Consider the following 12,002-nt stretch of genomic DNA (forward strand, 5'->3'; position numbering starts at 1 on the left):
CTCTGCCTCTGCCTCTGCCTCTGCCTCTGCCTCTGCCTCTGCCTCTGCCTCTGCCTCTGCCTCTGCCTCTGCCTCTGCCTCTGAGTGCAGGGAATTAAAGGTTATGGACCACCACCACCTGGCTCTGATGCTTATTTTCAGTGTGATCTGGGCCTTGGTGCCCCTCTTAGCACCTCTTTGAGTTGCCTAAAAGTGAAAGGTGTGGCAGCTGTGGGGTGCCGGGAACTGAACTCTAAGCCAGGGTAAGCTGAGGACACAGGTGGCAAAGCTTTGTCCCAGAGAAGCCATCAGCTACCGGATTCCCCGTGACTAGTGGGGGAGGTGCGGGGGAGGGGGGAATACAGGGCCAAGGAGGCTGAGGCTTGGTAGTCAGGCTGGCTTTATGATGCCTGTGTCATAGACAGGGAAACTGAGGCTGGGAGGGGGAAACCTGGAGCTTCACGATGACTCTGGTGAGCCTTGGCCTGGTGTCTGTTCCCTATGACGTCCTCTTTCCATCACAGAGAAAATTCTACTATGGTTGATGTCTTAATATCACACAATGACATATTTACTTAAAAAACATTTTTTTTTTTAAGGGCAGGGTCTCATGGATCCTAGGCTGACCTCAAACTCCCTGTGTAGCTAGAGGCGATCTTGCACTTCTGACCCTCCTGCCTCTACCTCTTGAGCGCTGGGATTACGAGTGTGTGATACCTAGGGATCAAACACAGGGCTTCACATCAGCCAGGTTAGTAACCCACCAACCTGGGTGCATCAAAGACCCCCTTTTGTCTTTAAAAAGAATTTAAAATATCTTCATGGTGCCTAAAAGAGTGGCAAACTCCAGTCCTTGCTGGACCTGCTGGGGAAAGGGGCCTATGGGCTGCTACTAGGTATCCAGGGAGGCAAGGGCAATGGTGCCCTGGGCACACTGCTCTCTGGCTCCAGAGCTGGGGCAGGGATTGGAGGTGTGGGGGAGGGAGAGGGAAGAGTGAGGGAGGTGTGGGGAGGAGGGTGGGAGAGGGGAATGGGAGGATTAACTTTATAGTACTGAGCTCTGTGGATACTGAAGGAAGGACAAAGAGAAAGAGAAAGCAAAACTCAGGATTACCACATGAAGTGTGGTTAGCATATGTGGTATTAGGACCATGGCTCTGATTTCTGGGAAAGTTGAGTACTCTGGGACAGGAAGCCATACCCACGCTGATACTATCCCATGGCCTTGGATCCAGGTTAGGGGCTCCCATTTCCAGGCAGATCAGCCCTTTCCTAACCATCCTGAAAATTCCCCCCACTACAGCTGTCCCCGCCCCAGCCCAAGTTCCTGCCTCCCCCAGGCCTTGCAGTGTGGGTCATCTTAGTCATTCATTGTACTGCTGGACTGGGACCCACTCCAGTCTTCAGGGCAGGGTAAGACTGAGCCAAAGGAAGGGGGACAGCCCGGGAGCTGCCCTCTCCCTGTCCTGAACTCTAAAACCCCGTGGGTTGGCAACGGTTCTTACTTCACCCAAACAAACTGTAATTTGTCTCAGCAAGGCCACTTCTTTTCCAAACAGTCCCTGCATCATGTGATCTGTGAGACACCCCACAGGTCACTGGGGATGACCTCAGGGCACTGGGCAGATGCAGCCCATGTGGAGAACGTGCAAGATGTTTGGACTCAAAGGCTGAGCAGCTGTGTTCAGAGCATTGAGCACAGATCTGAAGACGACTACAGGAGAAACCAGATCTGTTAGTTGATTGGACTATGGACTTTCTGTGGTTTTGTTGGTGTCAGTTCCGGTGATTGAACCCAGGCCTTCAAGCATGCTAACCAAACCCTAACCACTGAGCTCCATCTCCTGTCTTCTCTTTTCTTTCTTTCTTTCTTTCTTTCTTTCTTTCTTTCTTTCTTTCTTTCTTTCTTTCTTTCTTTCTTTCTTTCTTTCTTTCTTTCTTTCTTTCTTTCTTTCTTTCTTTCTTTCTTTCTTTCTTTCTTTCTTTCTTTTTGAGACAGGGTTGCCCAGCTGCCCAGTCTGTCCTTGAAGGCACAATTCTCCTGCCTCAGTCTTCAAGTAGAAGGATTATAGGCCAGCAATACTAGCCTTGTTCTTTCATATTTGCTGGCAGCCATCTTGGAAATAGCAATTTTCAAGAGCAATGGACCATTTCTCTAGGTGTGTATGGACGGAGCTAAGATTAACCCAAGACCTTAGTCAACAGAGTCCCCAGAATCGAGTCAATGTTCTGATTTAAAAAAAAAAAAAGTGTGTGTGTGTGTGTGTGTGTGTGTGTGTGTATCTCTGTGTATGAGTATTTTGATGGCATGTATACCAGCACGTGTAATGCCAAGGAAGTCAGAAGAGGTCATTTGATCTCCCAGAAATAGTTAGAGATGATTCTACTACATGGGTGCAGGGAACCAAATCCTGGTCTTTTGGACAAGTAGCCAGTGCTTTTAACGGCTGAGCCATCTCTCCAGCCGGACAAAATGGAGCGAGGGGTATATTTTTAGCTTCATGTAGAAGCAGGAGCATCAGAAGTTCAAGGTCATCCTCGGCTACACAGTGAGTTGGAAGCCAACCTAAATTATATGAGACCCTGCCTCAAAAATAAATACATAAGAATAAAAAGATTTAAAAAAAAAAAAAAAAAGCTTTTCTGGCATCTGTTAGAAGTAGAAATAAAAACCAAAGTAGGCACATAAACCAAAGTAGGCACACCAGAAGAATTTTAAAAGCCCCTCTATCAAGTATGCTATAAAATGTCCCCAAATAGAGAAGAAAAGAAAAACAAGCAATGATCCAGGAAAGGGTTTGCTTGACAGCAGAGAGGCCAGACTCAGGGCCAGCCTGAAAGACAACTGAATTCCCAGGCTGGACAGCCTGAGGGCCCCCTCCTGCTTCCCCGTGTCAGAGGAAAAAAGAAACAAAATGGTCAGACTGAGTGCGTGTTGATGAGATGGGAAAACTGAGTCTGGGAGGTGCACCCCAGCTCAGCCTCCTCCTGATGCTCCTCTTGGGCTTTCTCCCGCTCTCTCCTCTCACTTTGCCACTGTCCCCTGGATGACTGGAGGAGCTTCCAAGAGCCTTTTAACCTCTCTGAGTCTCAACTTCCTGCCAGAGCATCAAGGATGCTGACGTGTCCCCGCCAGCTGTGTAAGGAGGTAGCTATGAGTCAGACTCCAGGCCCTGTTGTACCTCGCTCAGTGTCCTGTCCTTAAGCCAACCTGGATGGGTTTAAATCAGAGCCTCGTGAAGAGAATGAACACAGTGTCTGGCCCAAACCATGAGCTGGGTACCTTGCCTCCAGTGGGGACTCCTAAAGTACAACACTGCCTTGTTCTTCCAATGTTCTTGCATTGTAACTAATCCCAGAGGTAATGGCGTTAGGAAGAGGGGCCTGATGAACCGACTCCTGTCCTAACCGAGGACTGGTTAATTAGCTAGAGGTTGGGGTGGCTATAGAAGAGTTTGGCCCTCTCTCACCACCTGATGCATTTCCAGAGTCGGGTCACAGCAAGAAGGCCTTAACTGGATGTGACCCTCTTAGTCTTGATCTTGTACCTCCCAACCCCCAGAATTGTCAGCCATGGTTTTAACCAGTCTACGGGATACCAGCCAAATGGATTCAGACATCTGTTCCTAGTGCTGTAGGCACTCACGGGTCCCCAGACCAGGAGAGCATCCTTTGGTACCGGATAAGTCACTTGGCTTCCTAGGCTTCTAACTGGGATGTCGGAAGAACCCTTGTTTTGAGGCTGCCCCACCCAGTGCTCGTTTACACCCCCTCTGTTGGCTCTTCATGCTCCCCAGCCCCCATAGATAGAAAATAGCTCACCTGGGCACCAGGCATTGTAGAGCAGGATGAAGTGGCCCAGGACAAAGCTGGAGCCTTGGTAGCCAGTAGAAGCCTCCAGGCTGAGACGGTACAGGCCAATGGGAGCATTGGCTGGGGTGCAGAGCTGTAGCGAGAGGACATTGTCCTGTTGGTCCAGCACTGAGGCTGACCAAGATCCCTCCTCCACATCGTCAGACAGTGAGAAGCGGGCCTTGGTCCCTGCCTCTTCACTGGGATCTGGGCCTGCAGGGAAGAGATGGCACGGCTGTGACTGAAGGGTTGGCAGGACACTGTCCAGGCTCCCAGGCTGAGGTGGAAGCCTATAGTTCCACCTCCGGGCACTGGAGGAACCCCACCAAGAGGCTCCATCTCCCTAAACCTGTCTCCTCATTGGTGAAGTAGTCATAGGCTCATGGTGACATCCCCAGAAAGAGGACTGTGCAGCTTGGGAGAGCCTCAGTCGTCCACCTCGGATCTGAGGTGACATCACTTTGGGCAGGCTCAGTATGCCTGACTATGACACCAGCAGACATTGCCAAGGACCCTCAGTTCTACCTGAAGCCCTCTCTTGCATATCACTGCCTTTCCCCACAGCTACACACTCAGAGTAGGGGGAACCTAGACATCTGGCTGTAGGCTTGTGGGGATAGGGGCTGAGAGCGGGGGGGGGGGGAGGGTTGGTGGAGACCTCTGGCTATGGGTTCTAATCTCACGGAAGGCACATGAGGGCAATCATTTCCCTACAGCCTGTACACCTTACAGAGGGCTCTGCCTTTAACTGCCAGAGAGTAGAAAGAGGAGGCCTAGAGAGGATGGCTCTTAGGAGAGCCTGGGTCTCCGGAGTCTTAAGACCTGTGGGCCTCTACCCTGCTCTATTTCGAAAGACACTGCTTCCTGGTGGATGACATCCTGTGTCATGGTTTGCACAACCCTCTTCCAGGTAAGGGGTGGCCTGGCCCATGCAGGCAGGCGTGAGTCACCGGAGGGCAGGGCTGGTCACTTTAGCCTTGGGCAGAGAACGAAGAAACAGAGGACCATTCTGGCTAGCTGGGAGGCAGACCTGACAGTTTATTTTTATTTCTCCACCCCCTCCCTGTGGCTCTGCCCTCCAGGGCTGACAATACTGGGGCCTGCTCACTGAGGGACTCCCTCCCAGTCTCCACCCCTCCTCCCTGTCTGCCAGCCTCACTGCACCAGGGGCCCAAATATAACCGTGAGCTAATGAGCATGACACAGGGCTCGAGAGCCTGTCTGGGTGCCAGGGGCTGAGTTGCAGGCATTCAAGCCCTCCCTTAACTTCCAGAGCTGACATTTGGAAAGGAGCCAGCCAGCTCTGGAACTCAAGAGAGCCACTTTTCTAAGCCAAGACCCCAGGCCTCTCTGACACACAGTATCTACCTCAAAGAAACAGGCTTGGACCACAGGCCCTGGAAGGCTCATTCCCAAGTTTCAAACTGGCTTGTAACTTCGTAAAGAGAAACTTTGTTTCTCTAAACCTGAGTTCTGCTATCTGTGAAATGGGGCCTCTCAGCATCCGTAGAATGAAGTCATTCTAAGGTTGCCCAGAAGGTTTAAGAAGGCAAACCTGGCACACAGTAAGTGCTCAATAAGTAGTTATAATAAGTAGCCTATTATTCTGACCACTGCCTTCTGGCACAGCTGGGGAGGTTCACTGAGCGCCCAGGGAAAGCATTTCTGGTACGGACTGGCCTCTGATGCGCTCCCCCCAAGGGACACGAGACATCTGAGCTCTTAGGCCAGATAGCAGGCTTTGAGGGCTGAGACACAGGTAGACACTTTTATAGCAATGAAGTAACTTCACAAATGTGGAAACTGAGGCAAAGGGAATGAGGCTGGTTGGGGTGGGCGGGGCAGCTCAGTCATAATTATGCCTGCAGCTCAGCACAGTCCTGACCACTGCCCTTCCCTTCTCAGAAGTGTCCCTCTTTGGATGATCAATGATCGGGTCATTCTGATAACCTGCCTGGGCCAGGTCCCACGGCCACTGTCTGTTGATGGTAAACCCTAGGGCAGGGCAGGGCAGGAAACACAAGTCTCACCCCTCCTTCCGGAGCAGTCACACATGTGCTCCTGTATGCGCACACGTACACGCACATACAGATGCACACACACACACACACACACACACACACACACACACACACACACACGCACCTTGCTTCTAATAGGACTTGCTGGGGGACAGGCAAGGACACACTGTCCCCTGGTCCCTCCGCTCCTTGCGTAGCTGGCTTTGCAAACTTCCTGGCTGTGGTTCTACAAGATAGTTTGGTGAAGCCGAGTCCCATGATGGCTCCTTTAGACCCATGTAACTCCAGAGGCACAAGGGGTCTTGGCACTGCCCAGACCATGATGACAGGCTGGACTGGGGTAGTGTGGCTTCCAGGGTAACACCCTCAATTAGTCTCCCAGCGGATCCCTTCACCCCCTCGGGCTGGCTTCATCTCATGCCTCTCCACCCTCCGCCAGGGGAGGGAACTTCATCCTTTCACAAGGGCTGTTTGTCCACTGTGGCCCGATCCTGCTGCAGAGCCCACCAGACCCCAAACTGCCTACGGAAAAATAAACAGCCAGGGTGGGACCTCAAAACCCTTCCTTGAGTGGTTTGACTAACTCTCTCCCTTCTCCGGCCTCAGTTTCCCTGAAGTGGTAGGTAGGACAGGCTGAACATAAACTAGAGAGTTCTAATGGCAGAGGAGGTCCTCAGCCAGGCTTGGGCTGGGCACTGACTCAAGCTTGGCCTGGTGCGAGCCTGGCTTCCTGGTATTGTCCCTTGGGTTTCCCCAGGACCCGGGAGGGTCTTGGATAGCGGACAGAGAAACCATGACTGGCTACAGATGGAAGTGACCCTTGGAGGCTGGTGAGCAGAGATTAACTTTGGGGTTATGGAGGTCCCTTGCAGCACTGACCTCTGGAAGCTAAGTACCTGTGCTATACCACCCAGACCATGTAAAAGAAAAGAAGAGCCTGTGTCAGGGAGGAGAGAGAATGTGGGTGCTCACAGGCTGTTCAGTCTGCCATCTCACCTGTCGCCTTGTCACAGAGGGGTACACTGAGGCCAGGCAGGCACTCAGGTAGACATGGGGTTAAGTGACAGAGAGCCTCAACTCACAGCTGGGTCAGGAACTGAAACCGGCTGTGTGGCTGTGCCTCTAACCACCGTAGGACCCACTGAGTCAGTGGCTTAACCATCTGAGAAGCCTTACCTCAGTCTCCCTGTCTGCAAAATGGGAGCCCATTATCCTTCCATACTGGGGGCGTCAGGCTGGGCATGTGGACTGCACCACCTTTCTATGCATGATCCAGCCCTGCACAGGCAAGCACTGCCAACCTTCCACCCCACAGAGGCTGGAAGGCCAGACACTGGCTAGGACCCTTTGGGTGACAGGAAGGGGCCTACAGGTGAGGGTGTGTGGTGTCCCTGGGTAATGGCTGGGTAATGACTGTGGATGAGGACGGAGGAGGAAAGGATGGAGGGGATATCCTGGCAGCCTGTGGCCTCCAAGATAAGCTTATCAACATCCCTCAGATAGAAAGGGCCTCAGCGGGGCTGGGGCGGCTGTTCCTGCTTACCACTCTCTCTACCCCCAAAGAGCAAAGAAAGCTGGCCCATTCCACCCCTGGGCCCGAATCCTAGCCAGGTGGCCCCTTGCTGACCCTGAGGGAGTGGTTCCTACTAGAAGCTATACAACTGATCTGGCTCTCAAGGCCACTTTCCTAGAACAGTCAACCAGAGAGATTGGGAATAGGGTGGACCGGGTCCCAACACCCCTTCGCCCATCTCTCGAGCCCCTGGAGTGATGATATAAGCAACAGCCACCAACATCTACAGGACATTTCCAGGGCCTTCTTACTGAACCCTCCAGTGTGAACTGCTGGTGAAACTCAGGCTCAGAGAGGCTAAGTGACTAACTCAATGTCACACAGCAGGTCAGCAGTCCACCCTACCTCTAGTCAACTGTACTTTCCCCACCACCTAGAGCTGGTTTAAGCCAGATCCCAGAGGCCTGCTGGGCTCTCGGGATCCCTAGTAAGAAGAGATGGGAAGGTTGTTTGGTGCGGGAAAGATTATGGAAGAGCTTGATGAAACTTCAAGGCAGGAAGCTATGGAAAGCAGCGACCCAGTACACACAGGCTTGCCAGGTCTAAGGCGGCCTCTCCCTCTTCCATTCTGAACCTCAGTTTCTCATCTGTGAAATGGGGCTAACGACAGCTGAGATTCCCACAGGATGGGGGCGGTCATGCAGGGAGGTGGGAATTCATCGGTTCCGTTCTCATCAGGAGCAGGCCACAGAGGGAATCAAAGGTACCCACCGGTCACGGCACCGAATGTGAGGCTGTCCACACTGGCCTCGTAGCCACGGCCCTCGAAGTACAGAGTCAGCCGGAAGCGCTGGCCACGACGCAGCACCAGTTTCTCTTGGCATAGGTCGGCAGTGTGGTGATCACGGCCATTGGCCTGGATCTCCAAATCACACCTTTCCAGGATCAGCTCTGTAGATTCAGAGACACAGGCATAAGCCATTGTGGCATCCCTCAGCCGGCTGTGGTTTCCTACTCACTGCACCCCCCTGTGACCTTCTCTCAGCCCTGGTGACACTCTCTCACCTCTATAAGGCACAGCCCTGACCCTTGCAACCCACAGCTTCCTGTGGTCGCAGGCAAGGCTAAGGACCAATAGGGCTTTTTATCACAAGGCCCTACTTGCAATGGGAGAGGCCTCTGCTGTGACCCAGTCGCGTGATCTCTAGCAATTCAGGTTTCCTGGGTCTCAGTTTCCAGAACCCATCTCACAGGGCCATGGCAAGCATTAAATAAATCAATGCGTGTGAAGCACCGAGCAACCACACATGGTCACAACCCTCAAGGGTGTGCGGCTTTTGATTTACACAGGGGTGGGATCTGCTGAAAGTACTCAGCGTTTGCTGCCAGAACCAAATAACTTTCCCCCTCCCCTCCCCTCCCCTCCCCTCCCCTCCCCTCCNTGTCTTGGTCTACTGAATTCCGGGTTTATAGATATGAGCTATCATGCTTGTACTTGGTGGCTTTCTTTTAAATTATTTTGATTTCATCTTGAAGTCTTCTTCTTCTTCTTCTTCTTCTTCTTCTTCTTCTTCTTCTTCTTCTCTCTCTCTGCATCTCTCCCCTCCTCTCCCCTTCTTTTTCCCCTCCCTCCCCTTCCCTTTTTGTTGCACAGGATCCCACTATGTAGCCCAGCCTGGCCTTAAACTCCAGTTTCTCCTGCCTGAAGACAACCTGAGCCATCCTAACCTTCAATGTCCTGGAAATACCATAGACTAAGGACCAGGCTCAAGGATGGAACCAGGCGCAGCCAACAAAATTCAGAGTCTGGGAGACCTTCAGCAAAGGAATCTATTTTCCTTAACATAACAAATGCAAGAGGAAGAAGAAAAAAAAAAAAACCTAAAAGTTTGAAAGGAGACCCTGTAATGGGAAAATGAGGGTGTTCTGCCCATTGTGGTGTATGGCTAATATTAAGACCGATTTCACAAGATGATTTTTAAACATTTGCTGTGAGCAGGAGACAGACAGCTGGGAATTGGTCCTCTGAGGAGGATCCTTATTTTTGATGTATGTGTTGATAGGCTCACAGATGATAATGTCATGAGATTTTATTCCCAAGAACAGCACAGGGCGGGAGGCAGGAGGGGGTTGGATGGTGAGAGCAGAAATGTATCACCCTGTCCTCCTTACTTTATGGATACCCAATAGTCTCCAAAAGAAAAGGCTTTAAAATGACAGCTCGGGAGTATTAAGGACCTGCGTTTTCATTCTCTGTCTTGCTTTGTGATCCTAGACAAGTTTTCCTACCCCTGAACCTCAAAGTGTGCTAAGAAGTCAAGACGGGCCCCAGCCCGGGAGAGAGGCGTGCGCTGTGGAAGTTCTATTTTCAGTTCCAGGAGGAGCTGAGGACCTGGGTAAGCAGTAGGTGACAGGTATGGGGTGGGGTGGGGTGGGGTGGAGCGGGGCTGGGGTCTGAACTGGCTCTTCACGGTCAGGACTAGGTAGTCCTTCTGGTTGAGAGTAGGCACAACACTCTCAGAGATTTCGGGCCAGTGAAGGGCATGTGGTCTGACTGAGGCCCAGGGTGAGGACTGGCCCAAAGTCTTCCAGCCTAGGTGCCGGGCCCCCTGCTGTGCAAGAGTTCCAAATCCAGGGAAAGCATCCTGGAAGTGCAGAGGGCTTCTCCAAAAACCACCTCAAGTGAAATGTCTGTGGCCCGGTCCCACAGCAGGTGCCTTTTTGATTTGTAGGTTTTCCCTGGTAATGACCGGCCACACCACAGCAAAGACGTTAACGCCACTGCCATTGAGGCTGGGCAGACCCACAAAGTCCTCAACTTCAGAAGGTTTAGGCAGGAAAAAGGCCATTTTTCCAGAAGCCCTGGTGGCAACCATCTCCTGGCCTGTGGAGACAGGGTGGAGTACCCCACCCACACAGGCTGAAGGGTGCAGTAGCCAGGGTTTAGAGTCACAGAGGCCAGGGGGGGACCTTGGTGGAGGAAGCCCCAACAGTAATCCTGGGCTGTCTCTGAGGTCCCCCAGATTCTGGGGACAGGGACAGGAAACTGCCTTGCAGATAAGCAGCCCCTTAGGTGACACTTCACAGCCTGTTGAGGTTTCAGAAAAGAGAGTGACCAAGGCCTCACAGCAGGGCTTAACCTCTGGAATTTCCCTGTTTGCTTCAGGTCCCTCTGAACATCCCCTCTCTTACCCCATGTCCCTTCCCTGAGGTCACAGTGCAGGCAGATGCCATCCCTGAGTGGACTTGACTTAATAGTCAGCTGGGATTCTGGTCTGACCGTGTTAGGAGCAGCCTCCATTGTACAAATCCTGACTCATGTGATCCCATGTGCTTCCCATGCACAGATGTACGCACACATGTGAGCACATGAAGAAGGCAGGCAGGGAATGAACAGGACCCTGGACCCTCTCCACTCTTCTCAGCCCTGTGGCTGTATCAAGGCTGGTCCGACTATCCCTAACTTATAGCAGGGAACTCTGAGCTTCAACAAGTGGTCAAGGAGACTCTGGGCTTGGAGAACACGCTCAAGAGGACCTGAGAGAACAGGCAAGCCTGGCTTCAGCAGTGCTCCACCAGATGCTGGAAGGGTCCCTTCGATTTGAGACCACAGAATCAGCCAGGAAAGTTGTACCCCTTTCCAGGCACAGAGGAAAGCCAAGTGCCCCTGCGCTGGCCAGCATCCCTGAGTGGCTCCTCTGCACCTGGCACACAGCAGGGACCCAGCTCTGAACTACTTATTGGGAGAATGATGACAGTACCCTATCCTTCCCAGTACATCTTCCGGGTAGCATTTTCACCTCATCCAGGGGGGCAGAATTAATGGCTATGCCCTGGGGTGGGGAAAACTGAGGCCAACAATTCAGGGCCAGCAAAGTGCCTCCCATTGGCCCACCTGTCGCTCTCCTCTGGAGCCTTGGAGGTAGCCCGGCCGGTTCCCGACTCTACCTCCCCGCGGCCCAGGCACTCACTCACCCTCGGCCATGGCCAGGTTAGCGGCGACAGCTCAGACGCAGAGGGACACTCAAGCGAGGATCACCAGCGCGGTGCTGCGGGACAGCCGCGCGGCGCGAACTTATAGCCCAGGGCGGCCGGGCGGCCGGGCGGGCCCCGGGAGGGGCGGGGCGGACACCCCCGGCTGTCTGTCCGGGAACTAAGGCTGCCGGGAGCGCCCCCTGCTGGACACAGGACGACCTCGGAACAGACACCTGGAGCGTGTGACCAATACCGAAGACGCAAAGATATGATCCACAGGCCAAACCAGTGGCCAAGAACACGCACCTCTCCACACACATACATGAATATACCACACAGAGATACATGTGCACATACATATCACATCCATATATACACATGCACATAAACCATCTACACGTATACACTATACATACACATACTGCATGCAAACGCATGAACACACCATACACGCATGCACATGGAGCAGACACACACACAACCAAGCTGACAGATAGACATAGAGATCCACACATAGTCCCACAGAATCAACTAACAATTTTGGACACACAATGCTTAAAGAAACATCCCACATTAAGTCACATTGCAAACCTAGAGAGCCAGGACATAACATAGAGACTTGGGGCTGGGTTTCCACTAAGCCACATATAGCCCTTAAATGC

General features: G+C 52.5%; 1 protein-coding gene across 1 annotated transcript in view; it reads right to left on the minus strand.

The window, feature by feature from the left end:
* The window catches only part of Tgm2 (transglutaminase 2), a 29,491-nt gene extending 18,014 nt beyond the window's left edge, over positions 1 to 11,477 (minus strand). The window contains exons 1-3 of the mRNA XM_021192030.1: positions 11,341 to 11,477; positions 8,137 to 8,316; positions 3,802 to 4,044 (exon numbers count right to left, since the gene is read on the minus strand). Of these exons, the coding sequence (XP_021047689.1) occupies positions 3,802 to 4,044; positions 8,137 to 8,316; positions 11,341 to 11,350 (433 nt within the window). The 5' untranslated portion in view covers positions 11,351 to 11,477. The remainder of the gene's footprint in view (positions 1 to 3,801; positions 4,045 to 8,136; positions 8,317 to 11,340) is intronic.
* Between the last annotated feature and the right edge of the window lie 525 nt (positions 11,478 to 12,002).

Source organism: Mus pahari, chromosome 3 (genome assembly GCF_900095145.1).
Source record: "Mus pahari chromosome 3, PAHARI_EIJ_v1.1, whole genome shotgun sequence".
Lineage (NCBI taxonomy): Eukaryota > Metazoa > Chordata > Mammalia > Rodentia > Muridae > Mus > Mus pahari.